This window comes from Cavia porcellus, unplaced genomic scaffold, assembly GCF_034190915.1.
Source record: "Cavia porcellus strain 051 isolate PalLab524CR breed Dunkin Hartley unplaced genomic scaffold, mCavPor4.1 scaffold_23, whole genome shotgun sequence".
NCBI classification, from domain to species: domain Eukaryota; kingdom Metazoa; phylum Chordata; class Mammalia; order Rodentia; family Caviidae; genus Cavia; species Cavia porcellus.
In genome coordinates, this window is record NW_026947506.1 from 28481039 (window position 1) to 28508945 (window position 27907).

At 39.8% G+C, this 27907-nt stretch overlaps 1 protein-coding gene across 3 annotated transcripts in view; it reads right to left on the bottom strand.

Annotated features, from left to right (window-relative positions):
* Window positions 1-27907, bottom strand: part of Anln (anillin, actin binding protein) — a 62087-nt gene extending 34180 nt beyond the window's left edge. Inside the window, exons 1-8 of one of the 3 annotated variants that reach the window (XM_023565204.2) lie at window positions 27660-27907; window positions 22211-22364; window positions 19540-19851; window positions 17114-17511; window positions 15443-15665; window positions 12394-12584; window positions 12014-12121; window positions 5680-5806 (exon numbers count right to left, since the gene is read on the bottom strand). In XM_023565204.2, coding sequence (XP_023420972.1) covers window positions 5680-5806; window positions 12014-12121; window positions 12394-12584; window positions 15443-15665; window positions 17114-17511; window positions 19540-19851; window positions 22211-22364; window positions 27660-27677 — 1531 coding nt within the window. In that variant the 5' untranslated portion in view covers window positions 27678-27907. The remainder of the gene's footprint in view (window positions 1-5679; window positions 5807-12013; window positions 12122-12393; window positions 12585-15442; window positions 15666-17113; window positions 17512-19539; window positions 19852-22210; window positions 22365-27659) is intronic. The other 2 variants (XM_013152779.3, XM_013152780.3) reach the window with 2 other exon arrangements.

A 27907-nucleotide genomic window follows, 5' to 3' on the forward strand; every position in this document is an offset into this window, starting at 1 on the left:
CAAAATGAGATCAAGGCCACCCTGAACTGCGTAGTGAAAACTTGTCTCAAAAACGCACCCATGGAGGACTTCCGGGAGAACATGGCGGACAGATAACAGCAACTACCGGAGGCTCTCTGAAAACTAGGCTCAGAAGCCAGGAATGGTGCGGACTAAAGAGACATAAGCAGGTAGAGTTATGCTCTGCTGACTCAGGAACGAACTCGGCTGAGAGAAACTAACTTGGAATGCAGTCCTGGTGCTAAAACAGGAACAGAAAAGCCTCGCTGCTGAGGCTGGACCCCACGCCATTGGAAGCTGCGATTTGGGTTTCCCGCCGCACAGTGGCTGGCTGCCTCTACATCGGCTCAGCAAGGAGAGAGACGCACGGAAACTCTGAGAACGGGAGTCTGCGAACGGAGTCGAAAACAGGACGGGCAGGGAGGCATGTTCTGACTTGTGGCGAGGTGAGTGAGAGAAACTGACACTCCACCACAGTTTGACTCCAGCGGACTTTCTGGGCCCGGTGTCGACTCCAGCCACACATTACCCTCTCGGGCGGGATTGGTGAAAAGTGCCTGGCCTGCGTGACGCTGCCGGCGGACCCCGTAGGCTGGCCCAACCCAGATCCCAGAGCCTGACGGAGGCTGGGAGGCCGGGAGGGGCGGGCCCCACGTAGGCTGCCTGGTGTGCAGCGGTGAGTGGGAACACCTAACCGGCGCAATTCATTCAGGCTGTGGCTGACAGGGAGAGAAGCTGGGCCTCTCATATAAGCTTGCATATATAAGGAACAGAGAATATGGGAAGAGGCAGCAACAAGAAAGGCTCCTCGGCCCCCAATTCTGAGAAACAGGCAATAGCGGACACCGCACCAATAGACATTAAGCGCCATATAGAGAGCCTCATAGACCAATTCAGGAATGAAGTTATCAACGACCTGAAGCTAGAAGTATGCAAAATAGTTAGAGAAATGCTAAGCACCACCCAAGAAAAAACAGATGGTGGAATGGAAGAACAGAAAAAAAGGGGAGAATTGTTTGATGGAGAAAACAGGGAAAGCATAGAATACGTGAAGCAGGTTCAAAGGGACTACCAAGAAACTAAGAAGTCTATCGAAGACTGGCATAACAGCTTGAAAGAAACTAAGGACAGACTATCTGAACTGGAGGGCAGAATTGTAATATGGGAGAATGAAATGAAAAACTTCTTAAAAATAACAAAGAAACAAACAGCAATAATACAAAGACAAGAAGATGATAAGAGGATCCATAACTTAAGGATTAAGAACATAAAAGAAGAAGTAGGGACACAAACAAATGAACTACAAAAGCTACTCACAGAAATAATCCAGGAGAATTTTCCTAATTTAGCAAAAGGTAAAGATACTCAGATGTATGAGGCATACAGGACCCCAGCTACCTACAACCCAAACAGAGCAACACCCAGGCATATAATAATAAAAATTCCAGAAATTCAATACAAGAACAGAATATTAAAAGCTGTCAGAGACAAGAAACAGACCACTTACAAGGGAGCACCCATCAGAATTACAGCAGATTTCTCTGCACAAACCATCAAATCACGAAGAGCGTGGGGGGAAATAATTCAAGCTTTGAAAGATAATAATCTCCAGCCAAGATTGAGATATCCTGCACAACTGTCCCTGGAAATTGATGGAAAAACAAGGTGCTTCCAGGATAAAGAGGAACTGGGGGAATTTGCAACCACCAATTCAACTCTACAGAGAGTATTGCAGGATATTCTAAAAAAAGAAAAATACAAAGAATCCAGAAATAATGGAGGCCACAACGAATGGAGCAGAGAACAAAGTGAAGAAGACAAACTGACAGCTACTGACAGAATAAGAGCTCAACAGAAATGAGGCAGAGAAGATTGGATGATAGGAACAGCTATTTTGGAGAAAATGACATCTTAATAGGTAATACTGATTTAATATCATCTTGTTTTGAAGTCTCATCTAGCTTTTGTCCTTCTGTCTCCAATGGTCCAAATAGGTTGTATCTTACTGGATTTTCTTATGTATGATAGTATAAGCAAAAACCTTTTAAAGACAAGGAGATTATACAGAAACCATTGTTCATTTTCTGTTAGTCGATTCTAAATACTCTGTAATGCTGTCATTCTCTTAAATGGTTTTACATTGTTTTGATATACTTAATGCTACAGTACGAAGTTGTACTCAAGGATTTCAAGGAAAGAGACAATATGGTAACTACTTTTAGGTCAGTATTATCTGGTGGTGAAACACTATTCTGCTTAAATGGTTATGTTTTGATCTGTGCTGTTTCGTTGTTATGCCCTCTTTTATCTCAATCTCCACTCCATTATTTACTTTTTTATTTTTATCCTTTTAATTAAAGGAAAAAAAATAGCAGGATATATTATAGTAACCCACTTTGACTTTCTATTATCTCAGTTTAAAGCCCTGTATTACTCTCACCATCTGGTTTTTAACTGATGTTCCCCTATTCTGTTTTGCTGGATAGTATCAGGTTCGAAAATTTAGGCATCAGCTGTGAAGATAATGAGATTCATTATAACGCCCATTCTCGTTGACTTTTATCTATTTTTGAAGACCTACAATGTCTCCAATGTTTTGGTTTTGTCGGTTTTATTCTTTACTGTTTTGTTCAATTGTATTGTAACTAATGATATAGGCAATTCTATTAGAGATAGCGGGAGGCATTATGGTAACCATTGTTGATCACCTTGTATTATGTTTTCACATTATCTATTATGTCCACCCTTTTGACTTGACCGATTCTGTTCTGTTATATCACATTTGGTTTTACTCTCTTCCAAAAAAGTAATAAGAACCATGGGAGCAATGAAACCCAAAATGTGTAATAGTCATTGTACAAAAGAGAGGAAAAGAAAGTGCTCTATACTATATAACTGCATGTATATTTAAGTGTATAAGATAGAAAATGATATCACCGAGTCTTATTGGATCATTGAACAGAACTGTTTGCAGTATCATTGATGGAATGTTCACTTTACAAGCTTTAATTTTGTGACTTAAACAATTATTTCTAAGATGACAATATGTAATCCATTAACTAGTGATTTCCTACTGTTCATTTTTTTTCTGCAAATCTGTATAACTTGTACCCTTTCTCTGCTTTTTTTTCTTTTCTCCTTAAATAAAATTAAAAAAAAAAACGCACCCATGTGCACATATATGCACGTGCACACACAAACACACGATAAACACAGATCAATGGAATAGAATAGAAAGTCCAAAAATAAACCATCACATATATGGTCAAATCATCTTTAACAAGAGTGTGAAGCTGATTCAATGGAAAAATAGCAGTCTCTAGCTGGAGATTTAGCTTAGTAGCACAAGCACCTGCCTGACAAGCATGAGGTCGTGAGTTCGATCCCCAGTACAAAAAAAAAAGAAGAAGAAGAAGAAAGAAAGTAAAAGGACAGGATCTTCAACAATATAGCTGGGAAAACTGCATATCATCATGCAAAGCAATAAAGCTGGACTCTTACCATACATAAAAACCAAATCAAACTAAAAAATAACCTAAAAGTAAAACTCAAAACTATAAAAACTACAAAGAAAATATAGCAGGAAAGTTTCATGACATTGGATTTTATGATAGTCTATTGGATGAGAAACCAAAAGCAAACTCGACTATATCAAACTTAAAAAAATTTGGGAGTATCAAAAGACACAATGAACACAGTGAAAAAACATCATATAGAACAAGAAAAATATTTATAAATCAGATGTCTCTGAAGAAGTTAATGTCTAGAATCCATGGAATTCCTACAACACAACAATAAAATCCAGTGATTAAAAAATGGGCAAAGAACTTACACAGACACTTCTCCAAAACAAATAGCCAAAAGGCAGCTGACAAGATGCTCAACATCTATATTTGGAGAAATATAAATAATAACCACGGAGATAGATGGCTGTTGTCTAAAACAAAACAAGAAGGCCAAAATAACAAAGTTGCTGGTGAGCCGCAGAAATATCTGACTGCTTGTGCACTGTTGGTAAGAGTGTCACGCGGTGTGAACCACTGCGGAAAGCAGCACATTAAGCCAGGAACAATGGTCTGCGCCAGGAATCCCAGCACTGTGGGTGTCTGAGGCAGGAAACCGTAAGTTCAAGTCCCACATGGGCAACTTAACAAGACTCTGCCTCCACAAAAAAATCAGAAAAGGCTGGTAATGTAGCTCAGTGTGAAAGTCCTAAGTTCAGCTCCCAATATAAAAACCAAAAAGGTTGATACTCAAAACACTAAAAGTGAAACTAGCGTGTGATTCACCAATCCCATTTCTAGGTTTTTATCCAAAATATCTGCAATATCAAAGACTTTGCACACACATATTCACAACAGCCCTGTCTACAACAGGCGAATATAAAAGAAACAAGCAAAACACAAGCACACACACTGGAATGTTATTCAGATTTGAAAGGCAAGCTTGTCACATGCTATACCATGGTGAGCCTTAAGGACATTACGTATATGAAACATGCCAGTCACAAAAAGACAAAAACTATAGCAGTCTCCCCTGCTACTTGCTTACAGTTACAAACAACTGCAGTCCAAAAACATTAAACAAAAAATCTCACAAATAAACAATAAGTTAAAAAGTGCACTCTGAGTAGCACAGTGAAGTTGTGGGCCTTTCACGGCCTCTAGCTCCAGGCCAGGGATGTGAACCATTCCTTTGTCTAGGGCATCACGCTGCAAACACTACCAGAGCTTCAGCAAGAGGAAGCAAGGAACCTTACCGAATAATGGTCCCAAAGGAAGACAGTGATGCAAAGATGGCACCAGGACACAGAACATGTAAGGACAGATTAACTCTGGTACCACCAAGTAATGCTACTGGGGATATAAGAAGAGTCTATATGGAGTGCAGTTTATAACATACAGATAGTACATGGTTTCAGGAACCCACTGGGGGTATTGGAACATGACCTACCAATAAATGTGAGGGGGTGATTTACTGTGTATGATTTCACTTAAATGAGGGATCTAATGTAGTCACATTCATAGAACAGAAGTAGAATGGTGGTCATCAAGGGCTGGAGGAGGCAGAAGAAGGAATGCAGCATTCTTTAAGGGACAGTTTCAGTTTTGCAACATGAAAATGTTCTAAAGATCTATTTCACAATAATATGAATATACATAACAGTACTGAAATACGCACTTAAAGTAGTTAAGTCGGTAAATTTGATGTAATGTGTTTTTACCTCAAACATTAAAAATAAAATGCAGATGTTATAAAATTGTCTATAATAAGTTAAACCACATCACAAAGCTACCTTCTTCCAGGCAGCTACATATTATTTAATTACATGGACGCAGCATGATTTATTTCAACAGCCTTCTGATGGGAGCTTGGGTCACTTCAGTCTCATCACCATTCCCAGCCACGCACAACAGATTTCCTTGAACATATATCACTGCCCAGCAGTTCAGGAATTCATTGCACAGCAACACTTGCAGAAAAGCTGACTTAAAGAGCAACTAAATAGATATCACAGAATGTTTCTCCAAAAAGAGCTGCAATTACCCTCATCTAGAGCACACATTTTCTCACTCTGGAATGAGAACTGCAGGAGAACCACACTGCAATGTCAGAAACAAAAAAGAACAAAATACACCTGGAGCTACATTTTAAGCAAAGCAGGAAAGAAACACTGACCTGTAGGCTCTGTACTGGAAGTTTTTGCCGGAATCTGGTTTTCTGGCACCTTGTCTGTTACTGGGAGGGACTGGGTTTGGGAGACAACTTGATGTTTCTTGAGGGGAGTGTCCTGACTGTGAATTTCCTGCAAAAACCAAATAAAGAGGTAAATTTTTACTACTCAAAACTATACTTTTACCTATAGAAGTTACTGACTAGTATAGTTCATATTTCTGGTAATTCTCTGGATATAAAAATCATTTTAAAGACAGGAAAAATTATATAAAGCAATTTTAATGGAAAAGCCACACAAAGAGGAAAAGCAATATCCCATTATCATTTATGTCAACCATACTTACACAATCTGGTGACAGTTCCTGCATCAGGGTTCCATTTCATGATCAGTTACTCAGAGTATAAAATTTAAAGAAAACAAAAAAGGATGAGAAAAGACCAGAAACTAAGGAAAAAAGAACAAAAATAGTCCCTCATGTGAGTCTTTTTACTCATCAGTGAAGCTATGGAAGAGAAATATTCATTGATTTGTTTAAAAGACTTTTGTGAGTTCAACAGCATAGCACCTGCCTAGCAAGTGCAAGGTCATGAGTTTAATTCATGGTACAAAAAAAAAAAAAAAAAACTTCATGGTAAGCCGGGCATGGTGGCATATGAATGTAATCACAGCACTCAGAAGGCTGAGGGAGGAGGACCACTGGGAGTTTAAGGCCAGCCTGGGCTACATAAGTGAGTTCAAGGCCAGCCTGAACTACATAGGGAGACCCTGTCTCAAAAAGAAGAATAAAAAAAGACTAGTTTAAAGCAATACCAGAAATAATCAAGTAACAGTAAGAATATCAGTAGCTAAAAACCTAGAGTTTCCTAGCAAGAATGAGGCCCCGAGTTCAATCCCTGGTGCCAACTAAATAAATAAATAAAACCTAGAGTTTAAAATGTGCCAGTCCCCTTTCTACGTGGGATGAATATCCCTCGCCTCCTGTAATCCGCCCACAGCAGGAGTAAACACCGGCTGTCTGGTTCCATCATAAATGCACAGCCTCATATCCCACCTGAGTCTCAGCACCACCCTACCTCCCTCTCCTTCTATGTCAGCCCTTTCATCCATCCTCCTAGAAGCATTTCACCTCTCCTGTTCCCTTTGCTAATGAGCAGAGTAGCACCATCAGACACAAAGGCCACCGTCTCTTCCTTCACGGCCCCAAGACTACAGCAATTAGTAATTTTCCTCCTTCCTCTCCATCACACCAGACGGCCTGATTGCTTCTCTCCTCTCTGTGCTCCAAGATCACGCTCTCCCTCCTCGTCCCATCAAATCACCAATCACTCTATCTTCTTAGCTTCTCTGACTTTCACTACCAGCTCCCTGCCATCTGACAGCAAAACTGACTTTCAAACCAACCAACACACACCGCGCTTTCCTACTCCATGCCCTCCAGCCATGCCTCTGCTCTCCCTGTACTTTAGAAGCAAAATTCCAGCTGTGGCTCTGTTCCTGATCAGGTTTTCTCCAATTCCCCCTGCACGACCAAAGATGAAGGCAACAAGGTTCTCACGCTAGTAAACTGTAGTATTCCCTGGCTCTGCTCTCCCCTCCCGTCTCCCCAAGCCAGCACTGCCTGCATTTTACTCTCCCCACGTCGCCACTTTCTCTAGATGTAAAGCCCAGTGTACTTGGCTTGCCCCACACTTCTTGACACTGGACAATACTGGCCACTTCTTTTTTCCCAGGGCTCTGGCAGCACTACAATCAGCTGCATTTCCTCTCACCTCTTTGGCTGCTCTCTCTGTGGGGACCAGAAATGACATCAAGGGGTAAAGACCAGGATCCCTTGTTATGCCACTCAGAATCCTGTTGGGACACATATGTGCCACTGTCTGGGCCTGAATCTCTCATAAGCTTAACAGGAATTACTTAGCACCAAATAGTTTTAAAACCTGATGAACTTACTGCTGAATTTCTGCAAGAAATTTAGAGAAGACCTAACGTTGCCACTTCTCAAACTCCTTAGTGAAACGGAAAAGGAAGCAATACTCCCGAATCCATTCCTGAAAGCAAGTATTACCCTGATATCAAAACCAGAGAAGGATCCAACTATGAAAGAGAATTACAGGCCAATCTCCCTAATGAACACAGATGCAAAAATCCTCAATAATGTACTGTCTGGGGGCTAAGGATTTAGCTCAGCGGCATAAGCGCCTGCCTTGCAAGCAGGCAGTCGTGAATGAAAAATGAAAAAGACCAAAAAAATAAATAAATAAATAAAAATAATGTACTGTCAAATAGAACGCAACAAATTATCAAGATGATACACCATGACCAAGTAAGATTTATCCCAGAGAAGTAGAGTTGGTTCAACAAAAGCAAGTCAATACATGTAATATACCATATTAACAGAGCCAAGGACAAAATCTATATGACCATCTCAATACATGCAGAAAAGGCATTTGACAAAGATCAACACCCATTCATAAAAATAAAAAAAAAACTGTACAGAAAATTGTAATAGATGATCTTTACCTCAATCTAATAAAAGCCATCTAAGAAAAAACACCCAACATCATATGAAATGGACAAACACTGTAAGCTTTTGCTCTAAAATCAGGACAAGATAAGGATGCCTACTATCACCACTTCTATTCAATATAGTTCTGGAAACATTAGCTAACGCAGTTAGAGAAGAGAAAGAAAAAGGAATAAGGATAGAGAGAAGTTAAATTATCATTATTTGCAAATGACACACTATAGAAGACTCCAAAACTCCACCAGAACACTTCTAGATTTAATAACCAAATTTAATAGCATAGCTGGATACAAAGTCAACACTCAAAAAGCAATAGCATTCCTATACAAAAACTCACTGAGAAAGAAATTAGGGATACAACACCTTTCATAATAGCCTCCCCCAAAAAGGAAATACCTAAGAATCAATCTAACAAAGGAAACAAAAAACCACTACATTGAAAACTCCAATACTCTGAAAAAGGAAATTGATGAGGATATCAGAAATGGAAAGATATGCCTTGCTTTTGGGTAGGAAGAATCAACACAGTGAAAACGGCCATACTTCTGGGGCTGGGGATTTAGCTCAGCAGCATAAAGCATCTGCCTTGCAAGTGTGGACTCCCGAGTTCAATCCCCATTACCAAAAAAAAAAAAAAAAAAAAAAAAAAAAGAAAAGAAAATGGCCATACTTCCAAAATTGTTATACAGATTTAATGCAACCCCAATCAAAATTATAACAGTGTTTTGGCTTTCCATATGCTGAAAATTAAAATTGTACCCCTATCTTTCACCACACACTAAATTAAAATTGAAATGGATCAAAGATCTCAATATTTAAACAGAATATTAAATCTGTTGGAAAATAGAACACATAGAACTCTTGAAGACAGTGGGGTAGGCAGACTTTATAAACAGAACCCTGATGGCTCAGGAACTACCACAAAGAATCAACAACTAGGGTCTCATCTTATTAAACATCTTTTATACAGCAAGAGAAACCACCAGCAGAGTGAGGAAACAACCAACTCTACCAGCTGTTCCTCAAGGATTACTATCTAGAATATCTAAAGAACTCAAAAAATCGGACCCCCTAAATTTAAAGGCCCAATCCAAAAATAGGCATCTGACATGAATACATACTTATCAGAGGAAGAACTAGAAATGGCAAATACATGAAAAAATGTTCCATATCACTAGTCTTTTGAGAGATATAAGTTAAAAAAAATACTAAGATTCGATTTCCACTTCAGAAAGAATGGCTATCACCAAGAAATCAACCAATAACAAATGCTGGAGGGGTTACAGGTAAAAGAAACCCTTCTCCACTCTTGGTGGGAGTTTAGACTGGTGCAACCACTGTGGAAGGCAATAAAAAACCAGGACCAGACCAAGGATATAGCTCAGTGGTATAAGTGGCTGCCTAGCAAGCACAGGGTCATGAGTTCAATTCCTGGTACCAAAAAACAAAAATGGTCAAGTTCCATTTGACCCAGCTATTCCCCTGCTTAGTGTCTTTCTCAAAAAATTAAAAACATTGTATTACAGCAATACATGTATATCCATGCTTCCATATTTATAGCAGTACAGTTTGTAACAGTTAAATCTTGGAAATAGCCCAAATGCTCATCCAGTGATAAAGGAATAAAAAATACAGCTTTATTTTTATACAGTGGAGTACTACGCCATAAGCTCAAGGCATTTCTAGCTAAATGGAAGCACCTTGAGACCGTATCTTAAGTAAACTGGGCACACATGGTCAAATATCACAATTTCTCTGACGGGAGAGCCAAAAAGTGTGAATAAGGATCAAAATGTGCACCAGATATTGGCAAATGGGAAGCAAATTTCCAAATCAGAAGGGGAACAAGAGAGGGAGGAGGAGGGGAAAAGGAAGGAAGGGACAAGAAAAAAATAGAAGGAAAAAACGGAAACAAAGCTTTTTTGTAAATAGAGTGGAAGGGGGCTTAAAGGAAAGAAGAGGAATGGCGGTGGGAAAGAAGCAGGATATATCATGGACAGGTACATAGGAATATGATGAATGTGATCACTGTGTATGTATCTCTAAGAAGTACCAGTAAGGGGCCAGGGATTTAGCTCAGCAGCATAAGCATCTGCCTGGCAAGCACAAGGTCATGAGTTCAATCCCCGGTACCAAAAAAAGTTAAAATGTACCAATAAAAAAAGGAATTAAAAAAAAAAAAAGACGACACCCAATGTTGATGTTGAGGATCAGCACCTTTCTTCCTTTCTTTCAAATATAACTTCCCTGAGCTCTTCCTCTCAGCCTCCTCCTACTCAAGAACAGCAAGGCATGGAGACAGCAACCCTGCAAAGGTCTGCAGGCTCGGCAGACAGGCAGCCTCGGAAGAGCCCGCTGAGGAGGAGCCGGAAGGCTGGGGAAAGGCTCTGCAGCAAGCCAAGCAGTTTACTCATTGTCATGATGATGAATTCGTGGAGCCTGCCAAGACTTTAACAAGGGGATACATTCATTAATATTTGCCTTTAAAAAGTATTTCCCTGGGGCAGGGAGTCTAGGTCAGTGGTACAGTGCTTGTGCGGCATGCATGAAGCCCTGGATTCTGTCTCCAACATTGCATGAAGAAATTTGTCCAGTAGTCCTGGGTGAGAGGGGCTGGAAAGCAGCTGGAGAAAAGCAAGGTGTCCAATACTCAGCTCTGGTACTGACTACGGCAATGGCAGAGGAAAATATAGAAGTCAGGAAGCCTGGTGACAGATTTCGAAAACTTACCATTGGACCCCTGGGTTTATGTGTGTGTGCATCCATGGCAGTCAGAGGGGAAGACACAGTAAATAAGAAGGCGCCAAGGGAGAACTACCAGAGTACTTTAGATGGCAAAGTACAGGGCAGAGCCACAAGGCAGACAAAAACTACAAGGGAAGAGAAATGAGTGGGCTTTACCAGTCAACCAAGCCTTGAGTTCAGCACAGCAGAGCTGAGGCCATCACCACCTCTGAACTTAGCTGAACCCAGACCTGAGAAGAGGATGATCCAGGGGAGGGAGAAGAAAAGGCTGAGGTCAGAATCTGAGAAACAGCCGGGCATGGTGGCTCATGTCTGTAATCCCAGCACTCAGGAGACTGAGGCAGGAGGATCATTGTGAGTTCAAGACCAGCCTGGGCTACAAAGTGAGCTCAAGGCCAGCCTGAACTGCATAGAGAGACCCTGTCTCAAAAAGACAAGAAAAAAAAAAAATCTGAGAAACAGACTTATTAAGCTAGAGAACAGGCAAACATAGAATTAATAAAGTAGATCTTTCTCAAAGAATTCTGGTTAATTTTCTCTTTTTCTTTCTCCTAGTCACCACTGTAAATGTAATTCTATTAGTTAAAAAATATATCCTAATATATTGTAGTTATGCAACTAAAGTAGAACATAATTTACTTTTAAGTGGGGAAATTTTGGAAAGCTGATTTACAAAATTTAACAAGAATAGACAGAAATCTGGGAGGTAAATGGTAACAGGTCTGCAAACAGTGTAAAAGCAGCATATTTCAGAAGTAAACAGCCACGTCAATGAGAAGAGTACAGATTCCACCAGAACCAGGATCTAAGCAGAATATGAAGAAGAATCTGACACTGAATGATGAGAATATTTCTATCTTATGGTGAACATGGTGAAGAGGTCCACTGAAATGGGAAAATACAAGCAAAGCAGAGCTGTTTTTACATTTAAGGAGTTTATGAATGCAAAGTGTCAGACTTCATTGCAAAGGGCAAGCATGTAAAAACGTACTTACAATACAAACTACCAACTAAGTCCCAACACTACACTGGTGCTGAGCTGGCAGTCCTATTCCCGCTCACAGTACCTGTTTGGTTTCCGTCGGTTTCCTTGCTGAGTCCTCGCCTTTGCCCGCGCTCCATAAATGGCCCTTGTCAACTCGGCCCCGGAGACAGGCTAGTTCTCTCTGGCGCTCCTAAACCCATTGAAAGATGCGTTTTATACAGAGGCTGGAAGCAGGGGAAGGACAATGCCCAAGCACTACTAGGGCTTTCCTTGTCTTCAGCTTTAAAACTGAGTTTGCAATACACATGGAATATAGGGCAATATTTCCATTTTGCAGTGAGTAAGACACCTAAGGTACTGTTTATCTCAGCCAAAGAAGATGAGCATCAGAAATCACATTTTGATTCCTAAATTCTATGCTGAGACCATGCAATAAATAAAATGGCATGGGATAAGCCATACCTGCTTGAGCTGCTGTGCCGTGTGGGTAGTAGATGAGCCTGCATTTTGTTTGAACAATCTTTCTTGGATGGCCTTTGTGTTTGGGGTGATCACTGGGGTCTTATGGGGTGTGCTGCGAGCTGGGCTTTCTTTGCTGCGTTCCTGACAACGCTCTCCAAAGCGTTCCAGGAAAGGCTTAATTGCTTTTCCTCCTGCGGAAAAAAAATACAGTTTTGGAGGCCATTCAGAGTAAGTCGTTTTCTACAGAAAAACTTCTAAAATCTATTAGTCACAAAATGCTTTGCACATGTCTACAATCCCAGCACCTAAAAGGCTGAGGCAGGAGGGTTACAGTGTGTTTGAGGCCAGCCTGGGCTATGTAGTGAGTTTGTCTTCTGAATGAACTCTCACTTGAAATATGGCAGAAGGACCAGCGATTTAGCTCAGTGGCTTAAGCACCTGCCTGGCAAACATGAGGTCATGAGTTCAATCCCCGGTACCAAAAAAAAGAAAGAAATATGGCATGAAGTGATGGTGTCAGGTAGAGCACAGGTGAGATTCTGCCTTTTGAGATTCTACCTGAACTACATAATCAGACCTAAAAATATAAACAAAAACAACTTTGCTGCTACTGAAAATATTTAATGACAAAGCAAACAGTATGAAAACAGTCCAAAAACATAGCATATGGCTCTATTTAATTACATGCTCTAAAATGTATTTATAGGACTTAATTCTTTTTAGAAAAGAGTTTATGGGGATGTAGTTCATAGTAGATCATTTAATACAGCATGCACAGGTCTTGGATTCAATGCTCAGTGTCAAAAGGAAAAAAATGTTAAAAACAGAGTAAGAAGGCAGTGGGATTAAAAACTTTTCAAATTGAATGATCAAAATGTAACTGATCAGAAATTGACTATAGGTATACAAATAAATCTACTAAGTGTCCTGGCCATGATAACTTCCAACTATTTACATTTCTATAGTTCAATTTATTTCTCCTTGCTTTCGTAAAGTGTAACATGTAAATATCTGCATCCTGACTCAAAAGAAAATGATTTTCCATGTCACCAAAAGTATGTCTTTATTTTACAAAGTTTTAAAGTAACACTTACTTGAAATGATGTAAAATACAGTACGTTTTCAGTAGGGCAAATGGGGTAAATATCACCTCCTCCACTGAAAGTTCTAGGGCTATATTATATAAAAATAGGCCTATTTGTATAAGACAAGCACAAACATTTTCCTGTAAAGGGTCAAACAGTAAATGTTTTGGCCTTTCCAGGCCATACGGTCTCTGTTGCAGCTATTTAACTCTGCATTATAGCATGAAAGCAAACACAGAAAAATACCTCAATGAATGAATACATCTGTGTTCCAATAAAACTTTATTTACAAAGAAAAAAAACAAAGGGCAGACTCTCACCTGTGCCCACAGTCTTAAGACTCCACCTGTCACTTATCATCACTTCCTGCCATATCTCAAATGGGAGTTCGTCCAGGAGACAAACATCTAAAGCAAGTATCTTTGAGGCCTGATAATGTAAAGTATGCTAACTATATCTAGGAAATAAAAACAATAAGAATGCTTATCATCTAAGCTTTTAGTCTTTAAAAAGTTGGGACTGATTAGTCCTATTCCACATGGAAAATCTATCTATTGTTTTTGTGGGGGGTATTTTTTATTTGGGGAGATCACAGTGGTGGTGCTAAAGACAGAAACTCTTATTTTAGTTCATCTCAAAATTGACTGCTGGTTTCTAGTGACCCAATAACTAACAGCTTCCCTACTAGTAACTATAGCTTTTAGAAGGATTATGTTTTCAAGAAGTTTTTTTTTTTTTTTTTTTTTTTTGTGTGTGTGTGTGTGTGTGTGTGTACCAGGAATCAAACTCAGGGCCTTGTGCTTGCACGGCAGGCACTGTGCTACAGAACTTTATCCCCACCAAGAAGTTGATTTTTAGAATTAAAAATCATTTTTCCAATAAAAAAAAAGAATATAGTTCAAAGTAAACTCTATTACTGTATATTTGCATCATACTTTTTTTTGTTGCACCATACTTTTTAGCACTATGTTTAACCAACAATATATGGACAGTATCAGAAAATGTAAATTATCACAAGATAAAGCATGCCTTTCATGGGGTATCAGTTTACCATGGTAAGAAACAGGCTCAGGCCAGGGATTTAGCTCAGCAGCATAAGTGCCTGCCTTGCAAGCGCACAGTCGTGAGTTCAATCCCCAGTACCAAAAAAAAAAAAAAGAAAAAAAAAATAAAAGAAACATGGGCATTTATATGATAATTGCACACACAGTGTACACATACGAAAATGTGGCTGGAGCCAAGGTGTGATGGCACATGCCTATAATCCCACTACTTAGGAAACTGAGGAAGGAAAATAACCAGCCTGGGCTACATAGTTAGCACAAATCCAGCTTGAACTACATATTGAGACCCTGTCTCAAAAAAACCAAAAAAAGAAAAAACAAAAGAAGAAAAGAGAGTGGGGGATGCTGGTACATACCTGCAATCCTAGCACTTGGGAAATTGAGGCAACAGACGCTTGGTCAAAAAAAAGAAGAAGAAAGAAAGAGAAGGAAAAAGAAAGAAAAGGGAAGGGAAGAGAAGAGAAGAGATCCAACTGGCAGTGGAGTAGCTTATGCCCACTCACTCCTCTCTGCTATTAAAGTGACTTCAAGTGAAGACAGAAACTGTTTTGTATACTTGGTTCCAAAATGTTTCTCCATTACACTCCTAAAATGTGACTTCCAGTTGTATACTCTTTTCCTACATAAAACTATACTTAAGAAAACATCTAGAATGACAGTTCTGGGGAAAAACCCGTTACAATATTTAACCCGTTACAATGTACACAATTAATACTTGAGTACTTGATGAGCTAGTCTGCGCTCATAAGTACTCATCCAATGAAAGCTGAAAAAGTCACATTCAGAACCACCTGACACTGATCCTGGCAACCAACCAGTCACAACTGTAAATTTATGTTGCTGAGAATAAAACTTTGCCTAAAAAGCAGCAACTTAAGATTTTTTTAAAAAATATATAACCTGGAGTTGCAGATTTGTCTTTAGATTGAGACTGCACACAAATTTCTCTGTTTCCTTCTTCTTTGGGCCTAGCTCCCTGGGATAACGCAGATTTCCCAGCAGGCTCCGACACCTCTGTCTTCAGAGGACTAACAGTTTGCTGCCGCACCTCAGGATTTTGCCCCTCACAGTTTTTAGCACTGGTGGTGGATGCAGACAACTTCACAGGGGAAGCAGTACCTTTCTGAAACATGATAAAAATTAGGGTAAGAACCTTTATATTCTCTCAGGCAACCCTACAGCAGCAGCAAAAAATTCAAATTCTATTTACTTGATAGCCTTTATGAAAAGCTTAATGCAAAAAATCTTATTCTCTAATAGATGACACTTACATAGTACCAATATTATTATTTAAATTGTAACATGTAAGTTATATATTAAAGGGTAATTAAGTATTAGGAGTACGATGACTCATTTTATAAGCCTTTTCATATTATTGCACTAGTACCTATTAAATTTTAATTATATTTGGTCAAATCACATTTTTTTTTTTTGTATTTCAGTTAACAATTCACAAGACACAGGTTGAGTATCTCTTGTTCCGTATGCTTGGGATGAGAAGTGCTTCCAATTTCAGATTCTTCAGGTTTTGGAATATTTGTAATAAGATATCTTGGCTCCAAGTCTACACACAAAATGCATTTATGTTTCATATACATCTTAGATTCATGGTCTGATGGTTATTTTATATATTTTTAATAAGCTCACAAGTGAAAGTTGGTTGGTGTAGAATTTTCCACTTGTATCATTTCAGTGCTCAGAAAGCCATACATTTTGAAGCATTTCAATTTCAGATTTTCAGATTAGTGATCCTCAATCAACAGCATCAGGTACTTGATGGCTAATTATGAAAAATTCTTAGTACCTAGGATACTGACAGGAACTACAGTAAGTGCTTTATGCATACTACCTTATTGATCCTTCCCAGTAACCCTATCTTCTCCCATTTTACATACACAAAAATATGACATTGCAAGAGTAAGTCTTTTATACAAAGTTAACCCGTCACATTTCTAATTCTGTGGCAGAACCAGGACTGAACACAGTTCTAAGGCCAAAGCCTTTCTCCATACTAAAAGACAATCATCAGGAACACAATACTCTTTTCTCTCTCTCTTTTTTAAGACTATTTATCTCGTGAGATGATACATGCATGAACTAAAAGTTTCAAGTACTTCAAAAGGACACACAGTGAAAGTGTCACCCCTCGCATTACTGTTTGGCAATTTGCCTTCCTGGATGCAACTACAGCCACTGGTTTATGTCTTTTGAGAAATAAACTCAGTGTCTTAATATCCATAAAGCACTCTAATGGAGAAGTTCATCTCCAGTGGTCCCTCTGACCAAGAAGAAGCTTGGTCATTCCATTATTAGATACTTTGAATTTGCATTTAATTAGTGTAATTTCAGTTTCAAAATGTCCATTTATCTTGAGATAGGTTACCAAATTTACGATTTTCACTTTCTATGAAACTAATATCCTACAATTCTATATAAACACAACATAAATACACATAAACACATTACACATAGACTGTAAAATACATACCTACATACAGGTGTATCATTACCTCTAATAGCAAAAAAGTAGGAAAAAAAATGGTTCTCAAGACCAAAATGGTATTAACTCACCACAGAGCTGGAAACTGAGGCTTGAAGAACAGAGGCAGTGGCAGCGCTGGAGGATGAGGCTTTGTTCAAAGCTGCTTCGCCATCCCTCTGGGAACAGCATGTAGCTTCCTGCTTAACACTGCTGCTATTGATCCTAGCAGATGCTCCACTTGCAGAGGAAAATTTGGATAAACAAGTGGTACCAGGCTGTTCTTGTCCACTGTTTTGCTTTGCAGATGAGTAACTGACATCATCTTCCCAGGAGGAAATTGTGGCAGCAAGGTTGGCCAGACGGCCCCTTCTCCCAACTGGGGTTGCTAAAACACCAGAAAGGGGAGATTTGGGAGGCGAGGAAGCCTTTCCCTCAGCTGGCACTGCAGAGAAGAGAGTGCTGGCAGGTACATCATCTGAAAATGTTTCTAGAAAAACAGTAAGGAGTTATATTTACAGTGCATTTAAGAAAAAAAAAAAGCATTCCATGGAGAACTTTAAAATTACTAGATTTAAGAATCATTAAAAAACTCTTGCATGCACAAAATATCACACTATTTAAGTTTATATCTTTTCAAATCAAATGATGCTTATGCTCATTTGAAAAGAAAACACTGTTAACATCTACTTCTATGAATTTTTGATAGCTCGTGAATACTGTATTTGCGTTTTATTTTTTAAAACAATTCATGGACCTACAATACTGCATAATTAAAGATTGTGTATTCTACCCACAAGAACTTTTGTTTTAAAAATGAACTAGACCAAAGCTGTGAAATGGAATTTCATAACATGATTGGAGATGTCCTATATCTACGCTACTCAATATAGTAATCACAAGCCACACGTAGCTAGTGAGTACCTAAGATGAGGCAGGGTAACTGAAAATCTAAATTTTATTTAATTTTAAATATAGTTAAACAAGGCTAGTAGTATCTGTTCGGGTAACAGGCCAAGTCAGTTTTTCTGCAGTTCCTTCATCTGGAGGTAAATCTGCACAGTAATCTTTAGCTGAGGAAAGCTCTAGGCCTGTGTGCATACGGATAGAGGGAAACTGAGGTGCACGCACTTCCTGTTCCACAAATGCAGTCAAAGGGAAAGGTATCCCTCCTTCTGCCCAAGGCTTCCATCCCTGCCTGATTTTCAGTGCTACCCACTGCAAGACCTCTTCAGAAATCTTGCTCCAAATCATCCCTCTTCTCTTGGCTACAAAGTCTGTCTTTTCTGGACATAAATATGCTCTCAAGTCCTTTTCGTTTTAAACGTAAGCAGCCAGTCATGGTGGTACAGCCTGCAATACTGTCACTCTGAGAGGCTGAGGCAAAAGGATCACAAGTTTGAGCCCAGCCTGCACAGTTTAGCAATTCTGTGAGACCGTATCTCAAAATCTAAAAATTACATATGACAGATCTGCATACGGCTAGAAGCAAGACCCAGTGCAAAGTCCTTAGATTCAATCTCAAGTATAAATAAATAAATGAATCTATTACAAAATAATGGGAAATAAAGCTAGGCATCATCCTCTCTTTACACAATATTCACTCACAGCTAAACCCGCTCTCTATCTAAATCACTGCCCCGAAGTTGATTTGCTATTATCATTAGATAGCAGTACATACCGTGCAGGGCTTGTATTTCTTAACATCTCTAAAATATGTTCCTTCTTTTCCATTTATCATTCTCTATGAGCTCTTCTATCTCCATGGCCCATCTCTTATGGCTTCCCAAAGACAGCTACCTACAGTTAGTTGGCTTTCTCACAAGTATCCTAAGTGATACTCCTGAAGACGAGGTTGCCCCAAACATACTCCTCTTAGTAAATGACATCAGCAACTTGATTGGTACCAGGGATTGAACTCATAACTGCACGCTTGCAAGGCAGGCGCTTATGCCACTGAGCTAAATCCCCAGCCAGATATCACCAACTATCTATCAGAGGGGCCAGAAAGCTGTCCTCTTCCTCCCTTCTCATCATCCTCCACCAACCATCACCTCCTATAGATTCTTTCTCCAAACCTTAAGCTTACCCACTACCAGGATGAACAGGTTCTGTATTAAATGACACTATAAACCAGTGGCAGCAAACCTATGGCACACACGCCACAGGCTATTTGCATCACTGAAAGAAGATTCATCACCACTGCCATAAACGATCTGTACGCTGTGTGCCACCAGACAACAACCAGGTCACTGCAGCTGAGATTAGAGTCCCAGGAACAAACTACTAGAGTCTGAATTTTAGCTGCCTACCCTAGGGCAAGTTTCTTAGTCAGGCCGCCATAAAGTGGTCCAAGAGCCTCATCCCGACCTACTTTAATGAGAACACTATCATATACAACTGGGGTAGAAACCATTCGCATACAAAGGATGCTCTGGATTAGCTGATAAAATTTTCAAATCTCAAACTGAATCTTAGGGAGAGGGATTTATTGCCTTTCCACCCACATCACTGATACCTGCTGTATCGTTATCCCAATGGCGCCGCTGCTCTGCGAGCTTCTGCATGCGTGTCTTAACTGAGGAGGCTGCAGCTGCTTCCAGTCTTGAGTTCAGCTTTCTCCCCAGGCCCGGCAGTGATGCTGGGGTAGTCTCAGAGTCCCTGACCCCAGCGGGTGCTGCAGGCCGAGCCTGAGGAGACGCAAGGCTGGGAGAACAAGATTTCGCAGCAGCTGTCTCAGCCGGCTGTTTATTTTCCAAGTCAGAAACTTCTCCTTCATTGTTGTCGGAACAGCGCTTTTTTGATGGGGATGGCTTTGTACAAGACTTCTCTAGACGAAAAAGAACAACAAAAAAATTGAAACTCCTGTAATTTCTCACAGTATGAAAATCTTGAAGTAGGTACTTAACAAATATAACATTATGTTTCTCTAACACTTAGTTTAAATGTTTTAGTCACAAGACATATGTAAAAACACCACTCTTTAAGTAACTCAGAAATCTAATTTGAAAGTGTTCTTTTAGGACCAGGGATATAGCTCAGTGGCATAAGCACCTGCCCAGCAAGCACTAAGTTCTGAGATGGATTTCCAGCACCAAAAATAAAAAGAGAAAAAGAAACAAGCAAAGTAAGAAAGAAAAGAAAAAAAAAAAGACTTAAGTGAACGTGTAACTTATGATTTAAAAACCATGATGAATATTTAAGTAACAGCTTCAAATGGTTTTAAGACAACAGAGCAAGAAAGTGCATGCACATAGAATAAGTGTGTGCCCTTTGGGATTTTAAAGATCATATAACCCACTGTCTCATATTTAGTTAAGAAAAGTCAAGTCTGGGGATACTAAGCCACTCATCAGTCATACAGCTAAGCTAAGGGAAGAAAATGGGATTTCCATCTTTGAAACAATCCTTCATGGATAATAACCAGTAAGCTAAGTTAGAAGAGCACCTAGCTTGGGCTTCATGAGAGAGGCAGAAATCAGACAAGGCACCTGAATTATGCGGCCAATACTCAGTGAAATCATCAATACAGTATTTAATATTTCACATCTGTGAACACCTATAAGCCAAAAATCCTAAAATCAAAAGGAGCTGTCCAAACTTAAGGCATATTTCTTCCACCTCCACATGCCTTCCAATACGCCTCTTGGAAATATTTTTAAAAGAATGTGAACTTCATAGAGTCGTCTCATTGGCACCTGTTTTTTCTGGCAGTAACAATAGTAGTATCAATGGGAAGTCATGACTGTTCTCATCAGCAACGTAAATAAACACAGACACCAAGAGGCTTCTCAGTCCTCCCCAAATCACTTATGGATTGGTCTGCAAACCCTTCCAAACATTCTTTAAAGTGCTTCCATTTTAACATGAAACATCATCTGGAGATTAAGGATCCTTCAGGTTCTACAAACACAGTTCTTTTATAAAACACTAAATACTGTCACTTGAATATCAAAATGGGAGCTGGGCATGATAGTACATGCCTGTGATCCCAGCAGGATGAAGCAAGAGGATCATCATGAGTTCAAGGCCAGCCTGGATTTCACAGTGAGTTCCAGGTCCCTATGTCAAAAAACAAAGTTCTCAGTCTAGCTTTGAAGTATATGAGTCTCAGAAATACTGCGTGTAAGTGTCACAGTGAAAACAGAAGATTCTAGACTAGAGCTAGGTCTCATGTTCCTGGCTTAAAATCTCAAAATAAATAATTAGCAGTAATACAGAATACAGATTCCCCTTCAAAATGTACAAACATATGAAAATAAATTCTTATTCTTCAGTTAGCTTCTGAAACAACTGAGCCAGCTCCATGCCTCTTTGGTTTTTTGTAACATTGGTTTAGTCCCCTGTAATGCTTTTTTTCTATATTTAAATTTTTTAAAAATAGTACCCAGGAAGACTATTATCTCCAGACTGTTTCCTGGGTTATTACCCCATGAAAAAGATTGGTGGTGGCTAGAGATGCCAGAATTTTGGAAAGAACAGAAGATTCCAGGTGAAGATGTGTGTGTATATGTGCTACAATTGTTTTTTAATTCGTAGACTCCTAAAGATTAAAACTCTGGATTTTGAACCCAGCCCCAGAGAGGTGATTTAGCAAACACAACATGAAAAAGGTACATCTGAGCTGGGTGTGGTGTCACACGCACGTAATCCCAGTATTCAGGAGGCTGAGGCAGGAGGATTGCTGCGTGTTTGAGGCCAGCCTCGGCTACAAACTGAGTTCAGTCAGCCTGAACTGCATAGCAAGACTCTGTATCAAAAAAAAGAAAAAAGAAAAAGAAAAAGGTACATTTAATCTTGAGTATTCGCATGCAGGCTGCCTTCTGTTGCCTTGTTCATGCCAGACATACCATCTGAGCAGCCAGCTATTCGGTCACTATTGGGGTGAAAAGCCCCACACCACTGCCAGTGTGTCACTCTTTATTTTTCTTCCTGTGGGACTTTTAAGGATAATTACAATTGAATATAAAGCTTAAACAATTAGTTAGAAATACTGTTTACTTACTACTGCTGCCTGAGAGGTTCTAGGCCTCATATAACAATCCTGAAATAAAACACAAGGCCATTCTGGCCTCCAGAGGCTACTATAGTTCTCCAAAGACTCTGATTTTTTCTGCATGCATAATGAAATGTTTACACGTTATCTTCTTTAAAAATTGCAAATTTCATTTTCCTCTTAAGTGCTTTACCTTCACTGCCGGACTGGGACTGCTGGTTACTGGCTTCGCAAAGAGGCTCCCTGAGTCGCTTGGCATGAGCTGCAGACCTGGCAGCAGCTGTGGGCCGCTCAGCCATTTTCCTCTGCAGGTTCTCTCTCCTGGCACGGGTTCTTTCAAGCAGTTTCTACATATACAACATAGCCAGGTTAGTCAAATATTTACAAAAACCCATTCGTCTAAAACCATCCAATGTCATGTAGGGTAAGAGTTTCAAGACATTTCAAAAGTGAGATCCCAAGTAATTAAGGCAAGCTTTACCAAACACCACCTCAATCTCAAAATCAATACAGATTAATAAGAATATTAAGGAATAAGGCATACTAATAATCATGAGATTTTAGGAGCAAGCATGGTAGCACATGTCTGTAATCCCAGCACTTTTGAGGCTGCGGCAGGAGGATTGCTGTGAGTTCAAAACCAACCTGGGCTACAAAGTCAGTTCAATGTCAACCCAAACTGTTTCCAAAAAAAAAGATTCATGACCACAAATTCTTTCTGGCCCCACCAAAAGGTATAATCAGTTTCCCCAACCTTAAATTTGGGCTGGCCTTGTGATTTACTTGGGCCAATAAAAAGCGGCATAAATAATGCACTGTACTGTGTGACTTCTAATCCCCCTGAAGGAGTCCTGCAGTCTCTGCTCACCCTCTTAGACCACTGCTTGCCCTGAGAAATCCCAGGTTTAGCCTGCTGGAAAATCACTACTGACAGCCAGTATCAGTCCACAGTCACAAGGCTCTGGTCTCAGCCACCCTGCCCCTGGTAACACTCCAGAACACAGGAACATCCTCAAGTTCCCCAGCATAACAAGCTGACGAACAGCCCAGCTGAGCCCAGTACAAATTGCAATCCAGTGAATTATGAGAAACAAAGTGGTTTTTAAGTTAGTCGGTTAAGCAAAATAATGATCTCCTGGAGATGTTCAAGTCCTAAGCCCCTGGCCTATAACTATGTTACCTCGTAGTGCAAGGGACTTTGCTGGTGTGATTAAGAATCTTGGGAAAATTATTCTGGATTATCTATGTGGGTCTAATGTAATCACAAAGCTTCCTTCTTACATCAGAAAAGAGGAGGCAGGAAAGTCAGAGTTAAGAAAGATATATTGATAAGAACAGACAGCGAAGTAATGTGACTGGTGGCTGTGAAGAGGATAAAGGGTCTACATAGTGAGTTCAAGGTCGGGCTGAACTACACAGTGACACTCTCGTCTCCAAAAACAAAAGACAAAAGTAAAATAAAATAACAATCTACATATAATAATTAGTTTTAAATCAAAATCTTAGCCATCCCATGAAATCATGATTACTCCTCTTTTGTTATCTGACTCAACTGATGTTCCTATTTGAACCAGCATGGTATAAAACAATTTATTCTTTTCCAAATGTATACAATCAAAGGAGGAAAACGGATTATAACCATCCTACACTTAAAAATGTAATAGTGCAGACTGAGGACTTATACCACTTTTGCTCTAACTCCTTAACTAAGTGCAATAATGTTTAAGACATCTTTTGAGCATGCAAAAGGAACATGAGCTAAATTTGGAACAGGTACAACTCTCTTCTGAGATTTCCAATTTAAAGTTCATTAAAATTAGGGACACTAAATCGAGGTGCTGTGGCACTCACTGCAAGAGTAATTTATGAATCAAAACACGACGTCACCCTGTAAATAAGTCTCCTTCAACAAACTCAAACGTGGTCAAATGTTATCACTGTTAGAAAACACAAAAATGTCTGATAATTCTCCCCATGATATCACCCTGCAGGCACCAAACTGCCAGACTATTCACTCAGAGTCATGCCCACATTCCACACCAGTCGTTAGAGTACTCATGAGTCAGAATAGCTTCAGTTAGCAGCATCAATGGGTCACAACAAAAGAATGCAGTTTGCCATTCAAATATCAAGCATTGTATTGTCTGCATTAGATTCAAATTTTCCCAGGTTTTTTTGTTTTGTTTTGTTTTGTTTTTAGACAGGGTGTCACTATACAGTTCACCCTGTACTGTAGCCTAGCCTGGCCCTTAACTCTAGCACTGAAGAGGCTGAGACAGGAGTATTGCTGTGAGTTTAAGACCAGCCTGGGCTACATAACAAGCTCCTGTCTCAAAAAAAAAAAAAAAAAAAAAGCTGTGACTTAGCACACAGAGCTCTGGGTTTCCCTGTCTGTACTAGTCTTGCAACAGAATGACTCCCAATCTTTGATAACATGTCAAACTCTGAGTTCATACTAAAACCATAGACTTTTAAGTCTATGGTTTTAAATTCATCTAAAAAGTACAGAAATAATGTAGCAATTATGTAGGATTTAATATAAAGTACTTTGTAGGTTCTGTTTCTTTTACTACTTTACAGAAGAGAGATAGAGACATAGGCCAGTAAAACAAGGTAAGTCACACAGCTAAGTAGCAAAGTGGGATTCAAATCTGGGATCCAGGGTCTGGGTTCTTAAACAGTTTACTAAAACAGTTTACTAAACGGCTCTTGACAAAGCCATTGCTCTTTTCAAGAACTTATTGTCAGCAGAAATAACCAACTTCATACCATGGACAAAACTTTTTAATGTTACCAGCTGGTAACTGGCATGTGCCACCATTGCTTGATAGTTCATGTATCACTGGGATGGATTCTTTCCTCTATTTATGGTTGCTTCGTGAAAAATCACTTAGACATTGCCCTGTGGCTGTCCATATCCAGATTCAAAGATATAAAGTATAAAAATATATGATACACCAGGGAAATCTAAATCATACACTAGTCCATGATACTAAATTACTTCCAATTTTTCAGGTGTGGTAATGACATTGTGATTATGCCTTATTAAAGAGTCTTTAGCATCTAAAGTATTTGTGTACGAAATTACAGTAGTGCCTTGGTTCATGAACTTAATTGTTACAAACCAAATTGTACCAGACCCAAATCAAATTCAGTGGTCAGGCTCACTGATGACCTCATGAGGACATGTGATTTGGTTCTTGTCCAATTCAGTTTGTGAACAAAATCGTGGAAAGATCTGTTTGTGAACTGAGATACTGCTGTATATGATGTCCCGAATTTGCTTCAAAATAATACAGTGGGGTGGGTGAAACAGGATAAAGCAAAACAATGGCACATTGATAACTGCAAAAATGCTGAGTGTGTGAGGTTATTCTTTTATGTATTTTGAAATTTTCTTTAGTTAACAAAAAGTTTGCTAAAATGTTCTAATAGACTTATAAAAATAATTTGTATGTACTTAATGGCTGTCTACTGTGTTAATTCAGCAAAATATTATTAGTTGTGTTGGAGCTGATGAAAAATACCTCTGAATAGCAAAGAACAGTCTCTATGTTCAAAAGGTTCATGTTCCCAAGGAATTATATTCAACAGGGAAATGCAAGTGAAATGAGCACTGTAAAAGGGGATTCCTCTCTGGACAAGGGAGATCATAGCAAGCAGTGATCCAGTCAATGGTTGCAAAGCAGAAAAGGCTCGAAGACTGACAAAGAGCCAGACAGCAGCAGAGGTGGCCAGGACAACCAACGCTCAAGTCTTGTTTGAAGAGAAGAGAGTTTAGGATGACTATAACCCTTCCGGATGAGAGTTCCCAAGAGAATAGGAACATGTCCTGAGATTCATGTAATTGAGTTCATTCCTTTACTGTTTGCAATATGACTCTGGCTCTGAGTCACCCTTGGAGAAACAGAAAACTTTCTTAAGTAATTGAGTCCTCCATGATTTTGAGAAGGAAGCTCTTGAGATAGCCACTTAATAAATGACTTGAATTCCTTGTTAGAGAAGTAAATGTACCAGAAATTCACTGCACTGTACAAAAAATGTTATGAATGCCATCATGAAGCACCTAGAAGTTGGAACTAACTCAACTAGTTCACTCGTTACCAATTAAGGAAAAGATGTGAAAGCTGTTATTCCAATTGCAACTGATCTAACGGTTCATAATATAAACTACATTTATTAAAGCGAACACATTTCTAAGGAGATTCTAAAATTATCTAGACAGTTTGAGATTTGCCCTATCTTTAGAATGACATTTTTAAATAAAATGAAGTACAATTTTTCAGCCAACTTTCAAAATGTTTCTTTCCTGTCATTTACTCTTTCTTGTCAGTTACTAAAGAGAACATATAGTGTGTTCTACTCTACATAAAATAATACAAGCTTTTTAGCTCCAATGTGAGTGACAGATATTTGGTATACGACCACCCCCCTATTCTTTAAAACTAACACAAAAATGTGTCTTGGACTTGTCTATTAGAATCTTTAAGGTGAACAAATTGATATGTTTTCCACAAGATGACTGAAAATTTGAAACAAAGCTAAGTGTTGTGCTTCAATACAAATAAACTTGTTTAACTGTTGAAACCTTTAATTAACGTCGTAGATTTAATTTATGAAATGGTAATTATACATCCCTAAATGAATGTATTATTCCACTCCACAGCATGTAAGTTTTCAGTCTAGTGTAGAAATACTTAGGTTCACTTTGTAACAATGCACACACACACACACACACACACACACACAAAAGCAGTTTGGAAATTGCATAACAACCTAAAAAAGGGGGGAATAAAGAGGAACTTCTTAAGATAAAAAGATGTGGACAAACAAAACGAGTGTGGACAAACATTCTCAACATGATACACAACAGCGATGTAATCCACACTATTTCCAAGGAACAAAAGATGAGAAAGGTATTGGGAGTTAACACTCCATAAACACTGATTACATCTTTTTTTTTTTTTAATTTTGGCTAATAACCTTGGTTTTACACACTGGGGTCAGCAGCACTGTTTACTTTCAATTCAAATGTCCATCTCGGGTATGAAACTGCCCAAGTCAGCAGAGCCCTGGGGTGTGAACTACAGACCCACATCAGGAAGGATCACAAAGGTCAGGCACCTGCGCATTTCAAGGCTGCGCGGCCCTCTCGTTAGTAGCGACCTTAAACACTTGAATCCCCTTATCGCAGGCTCTCGGGTCTCCAGGCCGCGGCCGGCCACGCAGCCCTGAGTCCCTGGGCACACCCTGCCGGCGATTCCAGCTCGACTCCCACGCTCCAAGAGGGAGATTAACCGGGGCGGGGGGGGGGGGGAGCGGCATGACTCCCAATAATAAGGGCTTCGACAGCTGCTGCACTACCGTCTTTAAAAACAGACTCAAGGCTTTCCTCCCTGAGTTCCGTCTGCAGAGCCAGAACACCACAGCCGCAGACAAACCACAGACGCTGCGCAGCCAGCAGCAAGGACCAGACCTGGTCTCCCCAGCTCGGGGGGCGCCAAACCCCGCACGCTCTCAAGCACTGCGCACGCGTGCGCACGCGCTCTTCAGGCGGGTGGGCAGAGGTTGACAGCGAGAAGACAAACAGGGTGGGAGTCGCTGAGGGGGTCATGGCTGGCCGCGCCCGCAAATTTTCTTACCTCCGTAAACGGGTCCATCGCCCCAAGCGTCGCGTGCCCACTGCCAGACGGCGCAAAGGGTGGTTCAAATTCAGGAAAAGACAAGTGAGTCTGGAGTTCAGTGTGTCTCCTGAAGAAAACAAGAAGCCCCAACAGGGGAACTGACCTACTACTAACTCTCCTCTTCCCTGAGCCTCCAGTGTCAGACTCGGGTTTGCAGCCGTTCAAATTTGAATTTCAGCGCCTGGAACCGTGCGCATGCGCAAGGG